At 40.4% G+C, this 25,987-nt stretch overlaps 1 protein-coding gene across 1 annotated transcript; it reads right to left on the bottom strand.

Moving 5' to 3' along the window:
* Positions 1-1,131: 1,131 nt before the first annotated feature.
* KICS2 (KICSTOR subunit 2) lies at positions 1,132-25,940 on the bottom strand. The gene is made up of 3 exons (XM_067697225.1): positions 25,606-25,940; positions 13,869-14,154; positions 1,132-2,085 (listed from the first exon to the last, which is right to left on the bottom strand). Exons 1-3 carry the CDS (start codon positions 25,838-25,840, stop codon positions 1,269-1,271), a joined length of 1,338 nt encoding a protein of 445 aa, XP_067553326.1. The 5' UTR covers positions 25,841-25,940; the 3' UTR covers positions 1,132-1,268.
* Positions 25,941-25,987: the final 47 nt, after the last annotated feature.

A 25,987-nucleotide genomic window follows, 5' to 3' on the forward strand; every position in this document is an offset into this window, starting at 1 on the left:
GGCTCCGTGCAATCATGAAAAACAGGACTGCTCTGATCATTACACTGCACACAAGCTTTGAGGGAACTATCAGATAGTTACAACTCAATTAGTCTTTGTGGCTTATTTTTATTCTGAATCAATAACCTAGAAGTGAAGGTCTCCACAGCCCATTATGGCTTTACTGACCTATCTCCTTCCCCATGAACACCTACTGAAGGAAAGTGTTAAGGAAGCATGTGTTAAGATGTATCACTGCTTCTAAAAATAACGTGGAGGAGACAGGCATGAAACCCAAGTTCAGATGTGCTTAATTGCGGGGTTGATGACTCAACTACGAAGAGGTCTTTTGAATGCACAATTGATTTTTAACAAGTAAAAGGTATCAAGACCTCCATTTTGATTTTATAAAAGTAGGCTAAGTTGCATAAAAGTGGCTGAAAAACCAAGACGGCCTGATTTTTCAGCCTAAAAATAAACAGGGAATAGAGCCAAACATGAACATACATTTCAGCAGAAAGGTGATAGAGAGCCAAGCAGATTATACTTTGAAGAAGGAAGAAACCCCACTTAATGGATTACGCTAACTTTAAAACAGAGTGAAAAATTGAAACTTTATAAGGGGAAAAGCAAACGCAGCTAGGTGTGTAGATCACCTCAAAAGAAACCACTGCTATTAAAGTTGCCATGAGTATCTTCGGAATTGTTAAAAAACAAATGCTAGGCTACCACTCTGATTCACCTACAATTTCACAAACTGATAGAAATTTCTCACCAAGACCCTAATTTTGGCATCAAAAATATTAATTTGTTGATCACAAAACTTAGTTTCATGTTAATTTGCTAATTTATGAGCTAGAAAACAGTCCTTGATTCTAAAAAAGCCGTTTAATATCGTATCCCAATTACTCATCCAGAAAGAGGGAGAAAGGAGAGGGCATTTGAAATTGCACTGAAACACAACGTTTAGAATAATATAAAACATCTAGAAAGAAAAATCAAAGGCCAATAAATATTAATCTACATGAAATACAGGAGAAAACGCCGAAAATACCTTGCTGTACCACGGAGACCGGCAGCCACGTCCACCTCGCTTACTCTTTGGATATGTAACTGAGCTGGCCTTAACTGCTTATAAAGGGTGCAACACAATTAGGGAGAATGTGTCTTTAATTTAGATCTGAAAGCAGCACAGGTGGATGGAAACTCTAATCACAGACCACTGTAGATCGTTAGAGCAATTAAGAACACAATTTCCAGTCTTGAAAGCCTTTCACACAAATCACCTGCTAACCTTTGGATCCAGGTTTCAGACTAGCAAAAACCTTGGGGTTCTTAAGGGCAAGTGAGATCTCACTAAGGAAGGAAATAAAGTGGGAGTCTCTTTCAGATTTCTTTGACTCGAAAATGACAACAATGGTAAAGTGGGGTTCTGGGCGGGTAAGGAAGTAGGTGCTCTGAACTTTGTCATCATAGAAGTGGACCACTTTCTCCAAGCTGTTCAGGTCGGACGTGCGGTCTGTCATGATCATGATGACATTGGGCCAGTGCAGGACAGGCCTGTCGCTGGGCAGAGATACCACGGCTGGATACTGATCCACGCCCTTTGGGGCCTCTCTGTAGGAATGGGGGTGGTGGTAGCCATGACCCTGAAAGCTCTCGGAACCCTGGTTGTCAAAGATTAAGGATACGTTGGCAGCGTCGTATTTCCTGATGAAGCTGGAAATCTTTCCAAAGAGGTCTGGGTTGGCTTTTGCAGTCAGCGTTTTCATTTCTGAAGCAGTCGTTTGTCGGCTCAGTGCCTCGTGAAAGTAGAAGCTAAATTTGGCAAGAAGCATGTTTTTGAGTTTCAGCAGCCAAAGGAAAAGGTGTGGGGGCTGAATGGCCTTCTGGGACTGCCCTCCAAACAGATGTTTCTTGGTCTCCCGTTGCTTTTCAAAGATCTGGCCCCAAGTCTGCAGCTTGGTGTGAGCGCTGTGTAAGTTAACCAGAGACGGGAGGAACTTCCACTCGGAGACCTGAGCCTGGGCCTTCAGGAGATGACTCAGTACGTCGACCTCCAGCTGGAAACTGCTTTCCAGAGGACTGAGGATGGGGTGGTGAAATCTAAAGGGGGAAGGGGAATTAACAGAAATGAGTGGAAATGTGACCCCACAGTGACACTTTCTATCCTCAAAAAAACACAGTGTGGTCAGACTAATACTATGTTTGGGGGCGGGGGAAGGAAAGATGGAAAGATTCCATGTTGATTTATTTAAAAGGTCATTCTGATATAACTTCGCCATCTCAGAATTATGTCAGCACCGTAGTCTCCTGTGGAAATAGCCTGACATTAAAAAAAACAAAAAATGAGAATAGCCACTACCTTCTGTTCAAATACAGAGAAACTGAATTAGCTGTAAGTCTTTCTTACAGCTTACAAAAAACCCCAAGGTGTTTTGTTTTGTTTTGTTTGTTTGTTTTTGGCCACGCCTCATGGCTCGTGGGATCTTAGTTCCCTGACCAGTGTTCAAACCCGGGCCCACAGCAGTGAAAGCACCGAATCTTAGCCACTGGACCACCAGAGAATTCCCACTATAGGTCTTTCTTAACTTATTTTATTTATTCTGGGAATTGTATGACAAAACAAGGCAACCTATTTTCAGGGTGTGGTCCTAAAGAGGCAAATAAAAGGTCACTAAAACATCTCTTAAATGTGTACATAACACATATCAACTTATTTAATGTTCACAGTAACTCCAAAAGGTATTACGAAACCTATTTTGCAGATGAGAGTAGAGACTATAAACCAACTGAAACAGTATACAATCCATAAATGTTTATTAAAGGAATAGGGCTTCCCTGGTGGCACAGTAGTTAAGAATCCACCTGCCAATGCAGGGGACACAGGTTCGAGCCCTGGTCCGGGAAGATCCCACATGCCACGGAGCAACTAAGCCCGTGCACCACAACTACTGAGCCTGCGCTCTAGAGCCCAAGAGCCAGAACTACTGAGCCTGCGTGCCACAACTACTGAAGCCCACGCGCTTACAGCCCGTGCTCCACAACAAGAGAAGCCACCGCAGTGAGAAGCCCACGCCCCACAACAAAGAGTAGCCCCGGCTCGCCCCAACTAAAGAAAGCCCACACACAGCAACAAAACAGCCAAAAAATAAAGGAATAGAACATTTATCACAAAGCCCTTACTTCTAGTTCTCAAATTCCCTTCATATTTAATCACAGTTAAAAACAAAATTGTGGGGCTTCCCTGGTGGCACAGCGGTTGAGAGTCCGCCTGCCGATGCAGGGGACACGGGTTCGTGCCCCGGTCCGGGAAGATCCCACATGCCGCAGAGCAGCTGGGCCCGTGAGCCATGGCCGCTGAGCCTGCGCGTCCGGAGCCTGTCCTCCGCAACGGGAGAGGCCACAACAGTGAGAGGCCCGCGTACCGCAAAAAAAAAAAAAAAAAAAAAAATCGTGGCTAAATTTAAAAAATCTTATACTTCAACCACTTTCCATTTATCTCAGGATAAAATCTAAAATCCTTAAAAAGGCTTACGAGGCCTCGAAAAACCTGGTCCCTCCTCAGCTTGAGCCACATTCTCATTCTTCTCACTTTCTCCATACATTAAATAACTAGAAATGCAATGGTATACCAGAGAAGGTTAGGCTAATAGCATGATTTCATTTCTATTTGTTCTAGACAAAATTTTTTAAAAAAATTTTGACCATGATCTACAGTAAGAAATACTTTATATCGTGATGAAGTGCATACATCGATAGATAAAAGGTTTTAAAATTTCACATTTACCCTTACTATGCACAATGTACTCTTGATATTTAACTATATATATATATATATTTTTTTTTTTTTTTTTTTTTGCGGTACGCGGGCCTCTCACTGTTGTGGCCTCTCCCGTTGGCAGAGCACAGGCTCCAGACCCGCAGGCTCAGCGGCCATGGCTCACGGGCCCAGCTGCTCCGTGGCATGTGGGGTCTTCCCGGACCGGGGCACAAACCCGTGTCCCCTGCATCGGCAGGCAGACTCTCAACCACTGCGCCACCAGGGAAGCCCAATATATATATTTTAATTAGATTACTACTCACTAACTTAATTTTATGACTCATGGACTGCTACCTGCTGTTTGTAAAACATTTTTTACTTCACTTGTCTAGTAAATTGAAGGGGAAGGGGACAGGCTGTGGGAAGGTCCTCTCTCCCCGGCAGAGGGGATAACGGGCACGTGCAAAGACCCTGAGGCCAGTGACAGCCTGAGCCTTTTCCATCAACACTTCTACTTCAGGTCTCCTCTTCAGAGTCACTTCCTTCAAAATGTCTTCTTTGTCCTCCCCCAGACTAGGTCAGGCCCTCTAATTATATCCTCTAGTTTCTTAATACCTGTCTTCCCCTTTGTAGCTTAATCGTATAACTTATCAGACAAACTGGGACACAGGGTCACCCTTGCTTTGAGCCCCTTCTGAGGGGAAGTAAAAGCTGCGTTCTTCCTTCACTCCATCTCTCAAACACGCAGCACGTAGTAGAAACTCGGTAAATGTGGTAACTATGTTAAGATTTGAATCCTAGTTTCTGCCTCATTGACTCTGTTGTTTATGACCTAAATGAGGTTCTGTAACAATGAGATGGAATGGTTATCGCTTCTCAGCCTTTTGGCTAATATCAAGTGTGGCAAAGGACTGGATGAGGAGAGTCCTTTCTGTATGGACCACTTAGAACTTTCTTGCTCATCTTTTTCTTCTGAGAAATGCCCAGGGAGTTTCAGTGTCTGCCTGGTCTGATGCACCTCCTTCTCAAGGAGCCTACATGAAGCCCTTACACTCTTCCTCAAGTTCCAAAGCATCTGCAGAGGTTTCAGGAATTATCTTAGCAAGTGATCCCATTTTGAAGGTGTGGGCAAGATCTAGCATTTCCCAAGCATATCATATGCCCCAGGCACCATGGGAGATGATTTACAGGCCTGAGCCCATGTAATTTAATTGCTTCACTGTCAATGAGACAGAAGATTCTTACACATCTGTTTTGGCCCTGGTTGAAAAGGAAAATCCTGGTTATCAATTAAACAATTAGGAAAAAAAAAATCATCACAAGTATATCTAGAGTTTTAAAAAATCTATTTAAACAAATGGGATTATGATTAAGAGAGCCCAAACTAGGTTGGATATTATATGATAGAAACTGATTGTCATGTGATAAATAGGATGTAGCTAGTCACATAACAATAACACATTTTTTTTTCTATTACTGATATTTTACAATCAACATCCTTCAAGATACGGAAGCTAAAACATGGGTGGGAGGTGTAGCCTAATAATACACTCAAAGAATCAGAAAGATAAACCAGATCTCAAATCCTCTAGCTCATGTACTCAATTAATTAACTAATTTGGACTCTTCAAACATTACATGCTTTGAAGTAAACGTTAAGAAAGCCTAACATGGGACTTCCCTGGTGGCACAGTGGTTGGGGGTCCGCCTGCCAATGCGGGGGACATGGGTTCAAGCCCTGGTTTGGGAGGATCCCACATGCCGCGGAGCGGCTGAGCCCGTGCGCCACAGCTAATGAGCCTGTGCCCTGGAGCCCGGGAGCCACAACTACTGAGGCCCGTGCGCCTGGAGCCCCTGCTCCGCGGTGGGGGGAGGCGCCACGATGGGAGGCCCGCGCACCGCAGCGAGGAGTGGCGCCCCACTCGTCACAGCTGGAGAGGGCCCGCGCAGTGGCAAGGACCCAGCATAGCCAAAAATAAATAAATTCGTAAAAAAAGAAAAAGAAAGCCTATCTCTCTCTCTCTCTCTCTCTCTCTCTCTCTCTCACACACACACACACACACACACACACACTATAGCATGTCTCAGAATCTTTGCATTCTGAGAAATGCTCCTACCACCTTAGCCTTTAGGCAACTTGACACTTAATGAGCCTTAAGTATCACCAGATTCTACAATCATGGATACCACGAAAATCTGCCAAGGAGCTATGAACACAGTAAGACTGTTAACAAGAGGAAAATGGTTTCATTCTACCACAAATAACAATACTCAAAGTGATGTTTCTGCTTCCAGCTGGAAATCATCATTTATATCCAATGTTCTCTTGAAAGAATATGAATTCTCTTCTCTGTACAAACCTTTAGAAAGAATTCTGCACAAGCTCTTCTGTATACATATACGGAAAAGTGTTTAAATGTTCAACATTTATTAGGATGAATGTGAATGCCGAAGCTACTTTTCATCCGTAAGAAGAGCTAAAAATTCATGCTAATGTTATTCTGCCAAGACCCTGAGATTAGCATTATGTTGTATCATTTTCCCATTCCCACTCTGTGCCTCATACCTATTCACATCTCACCCCGTAGTGGGATCTGTTAAATTGTTGTAATCCAAAAACATACAGCTTGAAAGAGCCTGAATACAGAATAAATTGACAACTATTTGCAGAGAACATCTGCTCCAAAAAAAGCCAAAAAGACAGAAAAAGAGAGAGAGAGGAAGGGAGCTCCAGCACGCACTCCCTCCTTCACAAATCCCCATCAAGGAGTTCCTTCCAAAAGAAGTATGCAGGTCCCATGCATGTGAGAAGTCAGAAGACCAATTAAAAATAAAACTGTAGTACAATGTGAATATATGAATGTCACAAAACTGTACACTTAAGCAACAAAACGTTATGCAGCCATTAAAAAAAAACACAAAGTACTGATGCATGCTACAACGTGGATGAACCTTGGAAACATTATGCTAAGTGAAATCAGCCTGACACAAGAGGACTGATGTCACGTGATTCCACTTGTATGAGAGACACCGAAGAGGCAATTTCACAGGGACAGAAATTAGAATGGAGGTTACCAGAGGCTGAGGGGAGAATAGGCCGTTATTGCTGAATGGGTACAGAGTTTCTGTTTGGATGATTAAAAAAAAATTCTGGAAATGGATGGTGGTGATGGTTGCACAACATTGTGAATGTACTTAATGCCACTCAACTGCACACTTACAATGGTTAAGGTGATAAATTTTATATTATGTTTTATTACAACAAAACAATAAAATTTTAAAAAATCAAAAAAACCCCAAAAAACACACAAAAACTTACACTTAAAAATGGTTAAAGAAGTAAATGTTATGTATATTTCACCACATTTTAAAAATCCATAATCTCATTTAAAACAATCACTTTACTAGTTTTTAGATATAATTACATTGAAGATATAAAGATGAATTAGACAAAGGTTTGCCCTACAGGACCTCCCCTGGTAGAAGGAGGTATTTATAATGGCTATAAGCAGGACGTAATACATCTCTTACGAGGGGTACAAATCAACTACCAGTTTAGAAAAAGGAGCAATTCCTTTTGGTTGAAAGATTGTGCAGGTCATAGAGGAGACAGGATTTCAATTGAGTCTTAAAGCTTAAAGAACAGGTAGGATTTAGCCACGTGAAGATGAGAGCTTAAATTTCTGGCCCCAGTTCTTAACCACCCCTGATTCCACACCCTTTGCTGTGTGATTTTGCGGCCTCTCCCACCAGAGGTAGAGTGTACTTTCCCACCCCTGGACCATGGATCGGGCTATGTGACTTGCTTTGGCCAAAGGGATGTTAACAGGTCTGATGCAAGCAAAGGCTTGAAATGAGCTTGATTGGGCTTGTTCTCTGGCACTTGGGCGTCATCACCGGGTAGCTGCTTCCCCTCTAACCTTGGGCTCAGAACGAACACACGTGTAGCTGACTAAGCCCAAAACTCACAGCAGTAAGCCAAGCCCAATGAGACCAACAGTGTTCAGCAGAGCTACCCAGTTAAGCCCAGCCTACGTCAGACAACTCCCAATTGACCTGCAAGCCCGAAAGTGTGATTTTGGGGGTAGTCTGTTATACAAAATAATTGTGGCAACAGCTAATTGACACATGATAGAACTTGACGAGGTTCAGAACACGCTACCCCAAAATATGGCATCTTGGTATACTGACTATTTTAAGCTGAATGAATTTGACAAATGACATATGCAGGTAACATTGAGAAATGACATATGCAGGAAGGACTTTCTGACCCTCTCCTGAAGCAGATCATAAAACCCTCATGTAAGAGGTTTCCCTCCCTGTACCCTGAGGAAATGAGCATCTTTATCTCCAAAGACATAAGGTCACAGAGAGAAATCTGAACGGGCCTTGCTGTTTCCCCCAGTTTAGTACATTCAGCTCATACCTTTTTTCATCCTAGCACATTTTTCCACAACTCTCACTCTTCATCACATCTAGCATAAAAACACAGGTTTAACAACTTCTTTGGGTCTTCATTTCCTTAGAAGGCTCCATGCCACATAAAACCTATATTAAAATACATTTGTATGCTTTTCTCTTGCTAATCTGTCTTTTGTTAAAGGGCCCTCAGCTGAGATACTTAGAAGAGTAAAGGAAAAAGATATTTTTTCCTCCCCTACAAATTGGAGGACATTCTAAGCAAACTAAGTAACAGGAACCAAGGTAGGAAATGGCAAATTTCCTTATGGGGAATACATTAGATTATGGACTGTTTTTTTTGGCTTCTGCTTAAAATCCTCAAAGTTTTCTCTTTGAAGCTGCTTCCTTTTTACTAGGAGTTTTAGTGCAATTTAAGGCATTTGATGGGCCTTAGGTAATTTGAAAAGTTGGGCTGGGGCAAGATCACAGAAACCCTTGAGTCTCCACTGTTAAGATCTAGGCGAGTCAAATACCTAGAGTAGAACGCGTCCTACAGAAATCGTACTATTGCTGGTTTTGCTTACGAAATTTTCAGTGGGCCACAGTTAACCTTGTTGAACTACACACATGCAACTAACTGTTTCATTAACAGTCTTATCATCATGAATCTTTTTTTTTGAAGGAAAAAGGGCATAAAGACTAAATAAATCACTGTTCTGCCCTTGGTGAGAATTCTGTCATTTGAAGCATTCAGATCAAAAAAAATGTGCTTCCTAAAATGCAAACAGAAATTTATGTAACTCAGTTTTTAAAAAAATGCTCTTTAAATCCTAGCTATAAAATTATGATTAAAGAATAAAAATCATTTAATAGAATATTATTGCCACACCAGATGGATTTTTAAAAACTGTCTAGAATGAATAATTGCTGACTTCTCTAAAAGAATTATTTCTTAAAAATCATGTTGTAAAGCTAGTGGTTTCCAGTGGGGAGAGGGAAGGGGGAGGGGCAATATAGGGGGAGAGGATTAAGAGGTACAAACTATTATATTTAAAATAAGCTACAAGGATATATGGGACTTCCCTGGCAGTCCAGTGGTTAAGACTCTGTGCTTCTACTGCAGGGGGCATGGGTTTGATCCCTGGTCAAGGAACTAGGATCCTGTGTGCTGCGCAGCATGGCCAAAAAAAAAAAAAAGGGATATATGATACAACACAGGGAATACAGCCAATATTTCATAATAACTATAAATGGAGTATAACATTTAAAAATTGTGAATCACTATATGGTACACCTGAAACTTATATAATACTGTGTATCAACTATACTTCAATTAAAAGTTCTTGATTTAGGAGAGTATATATTAAATTGCATTTATAATTGTTTTAACCATGAAACAGAAAGATAAGCCAGAATTTTCTTTTATGTCCACTGTACAAAACAGGTAAATAAATTCAAAACAAATTCTACTGAATCAAAAAATGTTCCACTGATAATTCCTTGGAAATAAAAACCAAGTTCTACTTCTTCTCAAAAGTATTCAAGGAATAGTAGACACCCTGACCCTGCATGAGTTAATCCATGTTTTTTCTTCTAAAGGGCACACAATGAAAACTCAAATGATTAATGTTAATTATTCAATTTGAAATGCAGCATCACAAATGACTGTGATTCTTAACCAATTTACATTTGCTTAATGATGTAATAAGTTTGCCAAAAGAGGAAACCTTTAACACCATTCTACTCTGAGCACACCTGGCTTCCAGAGGAGAAAAACAAAATATGAATCCCCTTCATCTCTGAAAGCAAAGGGCAAATCATGTTAATTTATATCTAAAATAATTTCACTTCCCAAAGAAAATGAATATAGTATACAGAATTTCAACTTTTCAGAAATTCTAAAGAATTTATGTTGTTCAAATTAACCCAAAGCCTCTACTGTAGATAATTTTTAGGCTAGGATGTGTCTGTGATCATTAATTCCCTATTAAGTAGACAAAGGTAGCATTGGTGGAGGATGGAGACAATAGCTGAAAACACCTATTGACCATATGTGATTTACAGCCAGCTCCATCAGTATCCACGCAGCAGGATAAGGGGTACTGCTAAGTACTGCCCTAAGATCTTCAAGAATGAAACCTGGGCTTTTGCTACTGCAATGGAAGAAATTCCCAGGCCTCTGAGAAGTGGGATGTTTCAAAGAAGGTTCAAAGATGATAGGTCACAAATCTAATAAAATAAAAACAATTATATAGTAATAACCATTCTTTACTATGACACAACATACACATAGGCACTTGCACACACATTGGTAAGGTTCAATAACCAGTATATCCTAATGTTGGCATCTTTTCCTTATTTATCCCATTTTTCTTGCAGGCTTATGTATCAGTATCACAGGGAACTTTTAAAACAGACAGGTTTCTAGGCACCCAACCCCAAATCACTGAATGTTACTCTCTTGGGAAAGAAGAAGGGCTCAGGTAACGGTATTTTTCTTAAGCTCCCAAAATGGTTCAGCAAAACACTTTCACGTTAGCATTTGGGAATCACCACATAAGATCTCTTCCTCTTGAGAATCACAGCTCCAATTGTACTGTAGTTTTTGGTTTAAAAAAAATTATTTTATTGAAAGAAAACATATACTAATCAGATTTGAGGGAGAAATAAAAGAAAATTTCCAAAGATAAAAAAAATCTGTAAACATGTAAAATTTGTTTAAAAAAAGGAAATGTGTGTATTTATATGCATAAACTATCTCTTGAGAATGACAGAACTTGTTAACATTCATTGACTCCTAGGAAAGAAATTAAGTAGCTAAGGAACAGGGGCAGAAGGTAGACTTTTCACTACTGCATTTTTTTGTACTTCATAAATTTTGAGCCATGTTAATATATTACCTACTAAAAATAAATAAAAATTTAGAATACAGCTGACCCTTGAATGACATACATGGGTTTGAACTGCACAGGTCCACTTATATACACATGTAAAATATATTACAAAATGTATGTAATATATTTTAGGAGGTAACATATTTTAGTAGGTAGTATATTCAATACTTTGAATCTCTGGATGTGGAGTCACAGATATGGAAGAACCTATGCTTTCTACCTGCCTTTTCTTTCAAAATCCTACCCACCCTTGAAAGTCTTCTCAGATTCCACCTTCCTCTGTGAAGTCTCTTTTAATCTCTCCACTTAGCCTACTTCCCCCAGTCCATTAATCAGATGAGTAGTAGGCTTAATTTGGGAATATAAATGAATATATCTGCCTTTCTTTTTTAAGCAAACATATCTGAACCCATATATCCAAAGGAGTGGTATCTTTCAAAGTCATCACTTTCCATTTATTTATTTTTATTTTTTTAAACGTCTTTATTGGAGTTTAATTGCTTTACAATGTTGTGTTAGTTTCTGCTGTATAACAAAGTGAATCAGCTATACATATACATATGTCCCCATATCTCCTCCCTCTTGTGTCTCCCTCCCACCCTCCCTATCCCACCCCTCTAGGTGGTCATAAAGCACCGAGCTGATCTCCTTGTGCTATGCAGCTGCTTCCCACTAGCCATCTATTTTACATTTGGTAGTGTATACATGTAAATGTTACTCTCTCACTTCGTCCCAGCTTACCCTTCTTCCTCCCTGTGTCCTCGAGTCCATTCTCTACATCTGTGTCATTATTCCTGTCCTGCCCTAGGTTCATCAGAACTATTTGTTTTTTTAGATTCCATACATATGTGTTAGCATACAGTATTTGTTTTTCTCTTTCTGACTTACTTCACTCTGTACGACAGACTCTAGGTCCATCCACCTCACTACAAATAACTCAATTTCGTTTCGTTTTATGGCTGAGTAATACTCCATTGTATATATGTGCCACATCTTCTTTATCCATTCATCTGTCGATGGACACTTAGGTTGCTTCCATGTCCTGGTTATTGTAAACAGTGTTACAATGAACATTGTGGTACATGACTCTTTTTGGGTTTTTTTGTTTTTAACATCTTTATTGCAGTATAATTGCTTTACAATGGTGTGTTAGTTTCTGCTGTATAACAAAGTGAATCAGCTATACATATACACACATCCCCATATCTCTTCCCTCTTGTATCTGCCTCCCACCCTCCCTATCCCACCCCTCTAGGTGGCCACAAAGCACCGAGCTGATCTCCCTGTGCTATGCGGCTGCTTCCCACTAACTATCTATTTTACATTTGGTAGTGTATATATGTCCATGCCACTCTCTCACTTCGTCCCAGCTTCCCCTTCCCCCTCCCCGTGTCCTCAAGTCCATCCTCTAGTAGGTCTGCATCTTTATTCCCATCCTGCCTTTAGGCAGGATGGGACCTTTTTTTTTCTTTTTTTTTTAGATTCCATATACATGTGTTAGCATACAGTATTTGTTTTTCTCTTTCTGACTTACTTCACTTTGTATGACAGACTCCAGGTCCATCCACCTCACTACAAATAACTCAATTTCGTTTCTTTTTATGGCTGAGTAATATTCCATTGTATATATGTGCCACATCTTCTTTATCCATTCATCTGTCGATGGACACTTAGGTTGTTTCCATCTCTGGGCTATTGTAAATAGAGCTGCAGTGAACATTTTGGTACATGACTCTTTTTGAACTATGGTTTTCTCAGGGTATATGCCCAGTAGTGGGATTGCTGGGTCATATGGGAGTTCTATTTTTAGTTTTCTAAGGAACCTCCATACTGTTCTCCATAGTGGCTGTATCAATTTACATTCCCACCAACAGTGCAAGAGGGTTCCCTTTTCTCCACACCCTCTCCAGCATTTATTGTTTGTAGATTTTTTGATGATGGCCATTCTGACTGGTGTGAGGTGATACCTCACTGCAGTTTTGACTTGCATTTCTCTAATGATTAGCATCACTTTCCATTTAATTCATCATAAAATTACTGAGCACCTACTATGTGCAAGGCTCTAAGCCAGGCTCCAAGGACCCAAAAATAAAACTGAGTCATTCACAGTCAATGATGTTCACAACACTACTCAAATTCTTTTGGAACTGCTTTTTGGGCCAGGCAGTGAGCAATACATTATAACGAGTCTCACTTTATAAGCAGCAATTTCCTTCAAAAAATTTTTTCCAGTTGATCAACATCTTTTTAAAAAAAATTAAACTGGCTACAAATATCTTTTTTGACTACCAAAAAAACATGCCCTGCTCTAAAGCACAGATGCCTGCCTCCACCAAAGAAGTTTAAGACAAAATCAAAACTATGCGACAGGTGCTGAAAGCAATTATAAAGGAGTTCCCTACACATGTTAAGTAATGGCTCCATCAGAGGAATCAAGTGGATAACTCACCAAGGTGATGACTTTGAAAGGGACATTTATTTGAATAGTGGTTTATTAAAAAGTCACACTATGTGATATACAATTCTTTTGTTGTTGTGTGAATTCTTTCATAAGCAGAAAAACCAGTTACAATACAACTTTTAAGGATTACTTCATTTTCGACCTTTTGCTACTGCTCAGAGAAGCATCCATCCAGTATGGTGTTAACTAAGCCCAAAGAAGATGTCTAATGCATACCTGTTGATTAATTAACGTGTATAAAATGTAACACAACTATTTCTCCTTCACAGTTATTCCATCACAGATTTCCGCAGGGGTGTGGGGAAGACGGAGACTCTGTGTGGGATTGTGAGGCTGCCACACTCCTCCCTCCCTCCTCCCCTACACTGACCTGGAGCTGTATTTCTTGAGGATGGTGTCTAAAAGGCCAACAAACTCTTCGGCATTGATGAACTTCTGTGTGCTGAGGGTGTACATCTTCTCATAGAAGTCTGCGATCTCCATCCGAGCCTGAACAAAGAAGCAGAGCTGCTCGGACAGGTGGGAAAGGAGCTCTTCCACGTGAGGTGCAGTCCCCCCTAGGGCACCACGGCCAGTCACCACCTTCTTTAGCTCATTATGCAGGGAAGTGTAGATGGTGCGGATGGAGTCCTTCCTGCTGAAGAACGACTGGCCCCCTGGTAGACAAATGACATAAGCACATGACAGGTAAGGTACAGAAACTGCAAGTACAAAACACCTCTCAGCATCCAAAAGGAAAGAATCTAAACTGCTGAGCTCAATGAGTTTTCATCTACCATGTTCTCTGACTTCTAGGATTTGGATTTAAATATCTTGTGATTCATAATTTCACTGTAGAGTAAATTAATGCTGGTACAACTCAGTGTAGTGGTGGACCTGTGTATAATTTCCTTACCCAGGAGATTGGTTCAAGATGGTGGACTAGAAGGATATGCTCTCACTCCCTCTTGTGAGAGCACCAGAATCACATTTAACTGCTGAACAATCATCGACAGGAAGACACTGGAACTCACCAAAAAAGATACCCCACATCCAAAGACAAAGGAGAAGCCACAGTGAGATGGTAGGAGGAGTGCAATCACAATAAAATCAAACCCCATAACCGCTGGGTGGGTGACTCACAAACTGGAGAACACATACCACAGAAGTCCACCCACTGGAGTGAAGGTTCTGAGCCCCACGTCAGGCTTCCCAACCTGGGGATCTGGCAATGGGAGGAGGAAGTCCTAGAGAATCAGACTTTGAAAGCTGGTGGGATTTGATTGCAGGACTTCGACAGGACTGAGGAAACAGAGCCTCCACTCTTGGAGGGCACACACAAAGTAGTGTGTGCATCGGGACCCAGGGGAAGGAGCAGTGACCCCGTAGGAGACTTAACCACACCTACCTGTTAGTGTTGGAGGGTCTCCTGCAGAGGTGGGGGTGGCTGTGTCTCACCGTGAGGACAAGGACACTGGCAGCAGAAGTTCTGGGAAGTACTCCTTGGGGTGAGCACTCCCAAAGTCCGCCATTAGCCCCACCAAAGAGCCCGGATAGGCTCCAGTGTTGGGTCGCCTCAGGCCAAACAACCAACAGGGAGGGAACCCAGCCCCACCCATCAGCAGACAAGCGGATTAAAGTTTTACTGAGTTCTACCCACCAGAGCAACAGCCAGCTCTACCCACCACCAGTCCTTCTCAGATAGCTTCATCCACCAGAGGGCAGACAGCAGAAGAACCACTACAAGAACTACAATCCTGCAGCCTGTGGAACAAAAACCACATTCACAGAAAGATAGACAAGATGAAAAAGCAGAGGGCCATGTACCAGATGAAAGAACAAGATAAAACCCTAGAAAAACAACTAAATGAAGTACAGATAGGCAACCTTCCAGAAAAAAGAATTCAGAATAATGATAGTGAAGATGATCCAGGACCTTGGAAAAGAATGGAGGCAAAGATCGAGAAGATGCAAGAAATGTTTAACAAAGACCTAGAGGAATTAAAGAACAAACAAACAGAGATGAACAATGCAACAACTGAAATGAAAAATACACTAGAAGGAATCAATAGCAGAACAACTGACGCAGAAGAACAGATAAGTGACCTGGAAGACAGAATGGTGGAATTCACTGCTACGGAACAGACTAAAGACAAAAGAATGAAAAGAAATGAAGACAGCCTAAGAGACCTCTGGGACAACGTTAAGTGTAACAACATTTGCATCATAGGGGTCCCAGAAGGAGGAGAGAGAAAGAAACAACCCGAGAAAATATTTGAAGAGATTATAGTCGAAAACTTCCCTAACATGGGAAAGGAAATAGCCACCCAAGTCTGGGAAGGGCAGGGAGTCCCATACAGGATAAACCCAAGGAGAAACACACCAAGACACAGAGTAATCAAATTGGCAAAAATTAAAGACAAAGAAAAATTACTGAAAGCAGCAAGGGGAAAACGACAAATAACACACAAGTGAACTCCCATAAGGTTAACAGCTGATTTCTCGGCAGAAACTCTACAAGCCAGAAGGGAGTGGCATGATATACTTAAAGTGATGAAAGGGAAGAACCTACAACCAAGATTACTCTACCCAGCAAGGATCTCATTCAGATTCAATGGAGAAATCAAAAGCTTTACAGACAAGCAAAAGCTAAGAGAATTCAGTACCACCAAACCAGCTCTACAACAAATGCTAAAAGAACTTCTCTAAGTAGGAAACACAAGAGAAGAAAAGGAGCTACAAAAACAAACCCAAAACAATTAAGAAAATGGTCATAGGAACATATATATCGACAATTACCTTAAACATGAATGGATTAACCATTTGGTTGGAGCCTGTCCAACCAACAGACACAGGCTCGCTGAATGGATACAAAAACAAGACCCATATATATGCTGTCTACAAGAGACCCACTTCACACCTAGGGACACATACAGACTGAAAGTGAGGGGATGGAAAAAAATATTCCATGCAAATGGAAATCAAAAGAAAGCTGGAGTAGCAATACTCATATCAGATAAAATAGACTTTAAAATAAAGAATATTACAAGAGACAAGGAAGGACACTACATAATGATCAAGGGATCAATGCAACAAGAAGATATAACAGTTATAAATATATATGCATCCAACATAGAAGCACCTCAATACATAAGGCAACTGCTAACAGCTATAAAAGAGGAAATGGACAGTAACACAATAATAGTGGGGGACTTTAACACCTCACTTACACCAACAGACAGATCATCCAAACAGAAAATTAATAAGGGAAACACAAGCTGTAAATGACACAACAGACCAAATAGACTTAATTGATATTTAAAGGACATTCCATCCAAATATAGCAGACTACACTTTCTTCTCAAGTGCACACGGAACATGCTCCAGGATAGATCACATCTTGGGTCACAAATCAAGCCTCAGTAAATTTAAGAAAATTGAAATCATATCAAGCATCTTTTCTGACCCCAACGCTATGAGATTAGAAATCAATTACAGGGAAAAAAACGTAAAAAACGCAAACACATGGAAGCTAAATGATATGTTACTGAATAACAAAGAGATCACTGAAGAAATCAAAGACGAAATGAAAAAATACCTAGAGACAAATGACAATGAAAACATGACAATCCAAAACCTATGGGATGCAGCAAAAGCAGTTCTAAGAGGGAAGTTTATAGCAATACAATCCTACCTCAAGAAACAACAAACATCTGAAATAAACAATCTAACCTTACACCTAAAGGAACTGGACAAAGAAGAACAAACAAAACCCAAAGTTAGTAGAAGGAAAGAAATCATAAAGATCAGAGCAGGAATAAAAGAAATAGAAACAAAGAAAACAATATCAAAGATCAATAAAACTAAAAGCTGGTTCTTTAAGAAAATAAATAAAATTGATAAACCATTAGCCAGACTCATCAAGAAAAAGAGAGAGAGGACTCAAATCAATAAAATTAGAAATGAAAATGGAGAAGTTACAACAGACACTGCAGAAATACAAAGCATCCTAAGAGATTTCTACAAGAAACTCTATGCCAATAAAATGGACAACCTGGAAGAAATGGACAAATTCTTAGAAAGGTATAACCTTCCAAGACTGAACCAGGAAGAATAGAAAATATGAACAGACCAATCACAAGTAATGAAATTGAAACTGTGATTAAAAATGAAATTGAAACTGTGATTAAAAATCTTCCAACAAACAAAAGTCCAGGACCAGATGGCTTCACAGGTGAATTCTATCAAACATTTAGAGAAGAGCTAACACCCATCCTTCTCAAACTCTTCCAAAACATTGCAGAGGAGGGAACACTCCCAAACTCATTCTATGAGGCCACCATCACCCTGATACCAAAACTAGACAAAGATACTACAAAAAAAGAAAATTACAGACCAATATCACTGATGAATATAGACGTAAAAATCCTCAACAAAATACTAGCAAACAGAATCCAACAACACATTAAAAGGATCATACACCATGATCAAGTGGGATTTATCCCAAGGATGCAAGGATTCTTCAATATACGCAAATCAATCAATGTGATACACCATATTAACAAACTGAAAAATAAAAACCATATGATCATCTGAATAGATGCAGAAAAAGCTTTTGACAAAATTCAACACCGATTTATGATAAAAACTCTCCAGAAAGTGGGCATAGAGGGAACCTACCTCAACATAATAAAGGCCATATACGACAAACCCACAGTAAACATCATTCTCAATGGTGAAAAACTGAAAGCATTTCCTCTAAGATCAGGAAGAAGACAAGGATGCCCACTCTTGCCACTATTATTCAACATAGTTTTGGAAGTCCTGGCCATGGCATTCAGAGAAGAAAAAGAAATAAAAGTAATGCAAATCGGAAAAGAAGAAGTAAAACTGTCACTGTTTGCAGATGACATGATACTATATAGAGAGAATTCTAAAGATGCCACCAGAAAGCTACTCGAGCTAATCAATGAATTTTGTAAAGTTGCAGGATACAAAATTAATGCACAGAAATCTCTTGCATTCCTATATACTAATGATGAAAAATCTGAAAGAGAAATTAAGGAAACACTCCCATTTACCACTGCAACAAAAAGAATAAAATACCTAGGAATAAACCTACCTAGGGAGACAAAAGACCTATATGCAGAAAACTATAAGACACTGATAAAAGAAATTAAAGATTATACAAACAGATGGAGAGATATACCATGTTCTTGGATTGGAAGAATCAATATTGTGAAAATGACTATACTACCCAAAGCAATCTACAGATCAATGCAATCCTTATCAACTTACCAATGGCATTTTTTACAGCACTACAAGAAAAATGCTTAAAATTTGTATGGAGACACAAAAGACCCCAAATAGCTAAAGCGGTCTTGAGGGAAAAAAAACGGAGCTGGAGGAATCAGACTCCCTAACTTCAGACTATACTACAAAGCTACAGTAATCAAGCCAATATGGTACTGGCACAAAAACAGAAATATAGATCAATGGAACAAGATAGAAAGCACAGAGATAAATCCATGCACCTATGGTCAACTAATCTATGACAAAGGAGGCAAGGATATACAATGGAGAAATGACAGTCTCTTCAATAAGTGGTGCTGGGAAAACTGGACAGCTACATGTAAAAGAATGAAATTAGAACACTCCCTAACACCATACACAAAAATAAACTCAGGGCTTCCCTGGTGGCGCAGTGGTTGAGGGAATGCCTGCCGATGCAGGGGACACGGGTTCGTGCCCTGGTCTGGGAGGATCCCACATGCCGCGAAGCGGCTGGGCCCATGAGCTATGGCCGCTGAGCCTGCGCGTCCGGAACCTGTGCTCCACAGTGGGGGAGGCCACGGCAGTGAGAGGCCCGCATACTGCAAAATAAATAAATAAATAAATAATAAACTCAAAATGGATCTGAGAACTAAATGTAAGACCGGACACTATAAAACTCTTAGAGGAAAACATAGGAAGAACACTCTTTGACATAAATCACAGCAAGATCTGCTTTGATCCACCTCCTAGAGTAATGGAAATAAAAACAAAAATAACAAATGGGACCTAATGAAACTTAAAAGCTTTTGCAAAGCAAAGGAAACTACAAACAAGATGAAAAGACAACCCTCAGAATGGGAGAAAATATTTGCAAATGAATCAATGGACAAAGGATTAATCTCCAAAATATATAAACAGCTCATGCAGCTCAATATGAAAAAAACAAACAACCCAATCCAAAAATGGGCAGAAGACTTAAATAGACATTTCTATGAAGAAGACATACAGATGGGCAAGAAGCACATGAAAAGCTGCTCAATGTCACCAATTATTAGAGAAATGCAAATCAAAACTACTGTGAGGTATCACCTCACACCAGTTAGAATGGGCATCATCAGAAAATCTACAAACAACAAATGCTGGAGAGGGTGTGGAGAAAAGGGAACCCTCTTGCACTGCTGGTGGGAATGTAAACTGATACAGCCACTATGGAGAACAGTATGGAGGTTCCTTAAAAAACTGAAAATAGAATTACCATATGACCCAGCAATCCCACTACTGGGCATATACCCAGAGAAAACCATAATTCAAAAACATACATGCACCCCAATGTTAATTGCAGCACTACTTACAATAGCCAGGACATGGAAGCAACCTAAATGCCCATCGACAGACAAATGGATAAAGAAGATGTGGTACATATATACGATGGAATATTACTCAGCCATAAAAAGGAACAAAATTGGGTCATTTGTAGAGATGTGGATGGATCTAGAGACTGTCATACAGAGTGAAGTAAGTCAGAAAGAGAAAAACAAATACCGTATATTAATGCATATATGTGGAACCTAGAAAAATGGTACAGATGAACCAGTTTGCAGGGCAGAAATTGAGTCACAGATGTAGAGAACAAACGTATGGACACCAAGGGAGGCAAGTGGCGGGGGGTGGTGTGATGAATTGGGAGATTGGGATTGACATATATACACAATATGTATAAAATGGATAACTAATAAGAACCTGCTATATAAAAAAACAAATAAAATTCAAAAAAAAATTTCCTTATTCATGCACCAATATTCCCCCAGCCCACTTCAATGAGGATTCAGATCTAATTCAGAGGATGATTAACCTTGCAAGTGACATCAACCTGTATCTAAAAAGTCCTCCTTCCACATAAAGATATTTAAAACAAAAGAGAACACCGAATTATGAAACACTGTTATTATTCCTGGTAAATCAGAAAATGTTATTTCTGCTTTGGAGTTGCGTTTTCCTTTCAAACTGTATGAGAAAATGGAAAACACAGACTACTGGGATCCCAGGGGAACAAAGGGACTCTTAGTACTCTTAACAAGGTTGACAGTACAGTCTTTGTCATAATAAGCACCATATTGTGAATTATTAAGAATAGGAAGTGGGACTTCTCTGGTTGCACAGTGGTTAAGAATACGCCTGCTAACGCAGGGAACATGGGTTTGATCCCTGGTCCAGGAAGATCCCACATGCCGCGGACCAACTAAGCCTGTGTGCCACAGCTACTGAGCCTGCGCTCTAGAGCCCGCGGGCCACAACTACTGAAGCCCACGCGCCTAGAGCCCATACTCCGCAACAAGAGAAGCCACTGCAATGAGAAGCCCGCACACCGCATCGAAGAATAGTCCCAGCTCGCCGCAACTAGAGAAAGCCCATGCGCAGCAATGAAGACCCAAAGCAGCCAAAAATAAAGAAAGAAAAGAAAATAGAAAAAAAAAAACAAAAACAGTAGGAAGCAATTATAAATAACTGCTGCTGTAACTCATGTTGTAACTCAGGGTTTCCAAAGGAAATCAGCCAAAAAGTAAGGCCACATACATTGTTTTCAACAACCAAAAAGGTTCAAATGGCATAGACATTATTTCTTTACTTCTGTATTAATACATGATCAACTATGCTTCTAATAATTATGGGGCCAGCTTCATAGATGTTTTCTTAAGCAATTCTGTACCCCACCAAAGGTCAGAGGTAAAACATTAGGAGAACAAAAAGAAACAGGGCAGGTTTAAAACAGTAATTCTTAGGAATATATAAAACTCTCAGAGATGAATGACATTTTAAATTTTCTGTTGATATTCATAGAATGCTTTAATGAATGAGTTACTATTCTAAACATACCAATTAGGAGTATAAATTACTTATCAAGGCATTTGTAAAATGTCCTCTTAATGAATGAAACATTTCACAATTCATTGACCAGTTTGTATTTCAAGAAATGAATCTTATATCCCTTACCACTAGGGCAACCACCTTGTCCCAGTTTACCCATGACTTTCCAGGTTTTAGTACTGAAAGTCTAGCTTCTCAGGAAACCCTTAGTCCCATGTCCTGAAAACCCCCTCAACTCCGGGCAAACCTATAGGGTTGGTCACCCTACTACTACTGATTTCACAGGCAAACTGCTGATACTGAAAAAGTGTTTTCTCCAATATACTGCCCAGATTGACTAGCATTCACATCATTTCTCCTACTAATAGCAGCAAAAACCATATGAAGGTGGATTGACCCTGACACCAACATCCCATACAGGACTGTATCCAGGAAGGTTTGCCTTTCCTCTCCACCCATATTAAGTCTAGCTTTGCAGATTTTGTAAAGTGATGGTATGAAATAAATGGACCTCTGCGCCCAGGTTTAAGACAAAATCTCTTAGGTTACGAAGGTAGCAAGAGTACCAAGTAAAATTTAAAAGCTCTGGGAGTCTGAAAGACTTGGTTCCAAATCCCAGCTTCCAAATTTACAAGCTGTGTGATGTGCACGGGACTTAACCTTAGCCACTTTGAGCCTTAGTTGTTGTTTTAACATGAAACTAAAAAGACACAATGAAATAACATTTGGTATGTAACACACCTGGAGCAAAGCACGTAATCAATACTGCTAATCCCTTCCCCTTCCGTTTATAACTGATAAAAGAAGCTCTCAATACTACAGAGTTGGGCTTCTGCAACTCTGTGGTAAATTGGGAGCTTCAAGTACTGTAAAAAGAATAGCTAGCTATTTGATAGATAGCTAGGTGACCTTAACTGTGTACTCACTTCTGCTGTTAAACAAGGTGAACTTGGTGAAAATTTTAACTCTGAGTGAAAAAGGGATACCTTCCTTCATTAGATTACCCTTACCTGGGGGTGTGGAAACACCATATAAATATAAAGAATACCTTTTAAAGCTTATCAATAAACATCCATTACTACTATGTGAAACCAAGTTACCTGACACTTTAAGGAAGGGAGAGACCACCAACGCATTTGTTTTAAACATGTCTCTCTTCTCAAAGCTCTCAGGAGCACAAGCCTACTTGGTGACTACCCTGGTTAGGAATATCCAATGGGGAGTGGCCTTCCTTCATGCTGGGAAATAAGGAATCAGAGACACCAGACTTCTTGTCTCAGCTTTTTGAATTTACAAAATATGATTATTTTGAATTGTTTCCATGGAAGTCTCGTTTTATGAATGCTCATTATTTTTCAAGATTTCAACAGTCTATCTCACATCATGAAATTTCAAGCAATGAGTATATTAAAGTTTTGCACTTCTAATTGAATATTTTATTCCACAACTTCTTGCTAATGATACTCTTTAAACATCAGTTCTCAAGTTAAGTCATTTTCTACCATGGTATCTTCCAGCCACCAGATGTTGAGGAAACTCTCCAGCAATGAAACAAAGGGGAGAAAAGTATGACCTTCTAAAGTCCTCTGCAGGTATTGAGTCAGCATACTTTAATCACTGATCTTTCCCCAAATAGATATATTCTCCCCTCAAAGTAAACAGAGGGCTCCAAGATAAGGGTTGACCCAAAGTTTTTCAGCTGAGCCAAGACAGGAACAGAAGGCTCCCTGTCAGGTCTGTTCTTTGTCTAAAGTCCCACACTTGCATCTATAATCAGGATTCACTGCCAAGGTCTCCAATAAACACCAGTCACAAAAGTGAAGTCAAAAAGACTCACTTTTTAAAACCGTGCTTTCTACATGTTTAAAAAATACACATAAACTTTTTGTTTTGCTTTTTAAAGAAAACCATATAAATGTTCTAAATAGCAAAGTAGTTGACGAACATGGGACTGTTTTAAGTAGCAACACAAAAATTTTCCCAAGTTTTTAAGAAAATGGAGAGTCAACTCAATAATCATGAAGTCATATTGTAAGCACGTTGATATCACAAACATTCCAGTATCAAAAAACGGTAAGGTAATTGCAAAGCTAAAAATTTACATCTGGAACCTACATTTACTGTACACGAGAGTAAGCTATGTGACATTAAACATGCCATTTTCAGAACATTTACACCGAAGTGACAGATCAGCTGGGAGCCTAAACAGCGCCTGAGCATGTTTCACAGTGTAAATTGCTCCGTGGATCAATTTCAAAGCACAGCCCTCAGGCTCACACATGCAAGCTGGGGTCTGTGCAGAACTAATCGCTTTACATAATAAGAGCCACTTCAGAGAACCCAAGTCAGAGACAGTGATGGGCTTGTGCATGTTCTTAGGCACAGCCAGGCACCTAAAACCAGGCACATACAACTTAAACTAGAGTAGATTTCTTAACTGAGGTATATACATAGGCTTTAGGAATCCAAGTGAACCCTTTCAGATTACATGCAAAATTGTATTACATATATATTTTTCTGGGGAGCGAGACCACAGGTTATCAAATCCTCATAGGTGAACTAAAAGAAAAAAAACATAAGAAACATGGCACTGGGATCAATCACCATTCTTCATGAGGTGGGGGAATCTAAAAACACTAAAACTGCAAGAAAATTACCCACCTTCAATTTTACAGCCAGAATCCTCCCCATTTTCATATATACATAATAATATGTAAATTATTTAATATATAACTGTAAATTATACTACATCTACAATTTTTATAAATCATTTGGACACAAACACAATCTGACAGTTCAAAGGTAGGTATTCTGGTAGAGGCTCTGTCACCTACCCGCACAACTGCATGCACACAATTTGCCAATCTGTAGAAAGGGGAATTATAACACTGCAAGAGCAACTGTAAATTTCTGAGAAGTGCCACTGTAAGAAAGGGAGGAAAAATTACACAAGGTGAAACTATCTGACTAGTTGTTGCCAATAAGTCAACACACTAAATAACAAGTTATTGTTTGAAAAGCTAAAGCACAGTTAAGATCTCAGAAAGCCCTGCCCCTTGAGTGTTTACTGAAAGCAAGATGTACATGGTCACCTTCAGGCAATATAAGGAAACTGGGGGGGAGAAACTCAAACTGGAATCTGCACTCAATTGTACACTTCTATTTTATACTGTTATGTGTCCTTCATTCATACCAGACCCTGTGCCTCTGATATTAAAGGGTCTAAAATACGCCAAAGTACTAAAACAACTCTAAAAGCTCTGGGATTCATAATATTGGTAATTTTAAGTAGTAATACTTCGTATGTATAGCCCTTGGCTTTCACATATATTATTTCCTTCTGATTTACTCATACTAATTGTTTCTACTAGTGAAAATCAGCTTAATCAGCTCCTGCATCTTATTTTCAGGGGCAAGATTTATCATGGGATGATAAGAGTGTTTACCATTTTCCCTGTAAGGCCCCTCTTGTTAGTGTTAGGCATATTTCTTGCCTTTCCTGTCCAGCATTCATTTTTCTCTTCATTCATTAGATATTTATCGTGGGTCTAGGAAGAGGGGGTAGGACTCCATCTGTAACTCTCTGGGGCCTTCAGAAGCCAGACAATAGTGTTCATGAATTCTAACTAGGTTGTATTGCCAAGTTTTGCTCCTCTCGCCGCAGTGTCACTGGTTAGAGAGCGAGGACATAGAGTTTAACTTCTCATTTATGGCACCAATCCATGCATGAGCAAAATGGATACTGCCATCGGTTTGAAGCACAGCCCTGCTAACAACATCCACCCGGACGGCCAATCTATCTGCCGCGGAGGCCGGTGGGCGGGGTTTGTGGAAGCCGAGGGAAGGACGGGATCGGTGGGAGGAGACCTGGGAGTGCGGAGTTGAGCCTGCGGCTAAGAGTGACAGAGACAGGGAACCCAAGCCATTGCCGATGGGGGAATATACTCCCTTTCCTTCCTCAAGGGGCACGGGGGGCGGGGCGGAGGTACCTAGTTTCTGCCCCAGGTAGGTGAGGCTGTGATAGACCTTCTCTGCCGCGGCCAGGTGGGCCAAGGCCGCCAGCAGCGACAGCCAGCTGCCCCCCGCGCTCTTGTTGGCCTCTCGTTCCTTCTCCACATTGTCCTTGGCCTTGTCGTAAGAGAAGATACCCAGGTGAGAGAAGAACGTCTCCAGCACCGCCTGTTCCACCGGGACCGGGGCTGCCAGCGGGATAGACTCCCCCATGCGAGCTGCGCTCCAGCTCCACCCACGTGGCTCGCCTCTCCCTCGCACTTCCGGGTTCTCAGGGAACGGGCGCACGAGCGTGCGTGCGCGTGACCGCCGCAAGCGGCGGGCTCGTGAGCGCGCGGCCGCCTGCACCGCGCCTGGGCC

Source organism: Pseudorca crassidens, chromosome 11 (assembly GCF_039906515.1).
Source record: "Pseudorca crassidens isolate mPseCra1 chromosome 11, mPseCra1.hap1, whole genome shotgun sequence".
NCBI lineage: Eukaryota > Metazoa > Chordata > Mammalia > Artiodactyla > Delphinidae > Pseudorca > Pseudorca crassidens.

Excerpts from the sequence above, each read along its gene's own strand:
- KICS2 (XM_067697225.1), bottom strand. The coding sequence starts at position 25,840 with ATGGGGGAGTCTATCCCGCTGGCAGCCCCGGTCCCGGTGGAACAGGCG. Across the intron at positions 14,155-25,605 it reads CTACCTGGGGCAGAAACTAG|GGGGCCAGTCGTTCTTCAGC; the intron begins GTACCTCCGCCC and ends TTTGTCTACCAG. Across the intron at positions 2,086-13,868 it reads CTCAAGAAATACAGCTCCAG|ATTTCACCACCCCATCCTCA; the intron begins GTCAGTGTAGGG and ends TTCCCCCTTTAG.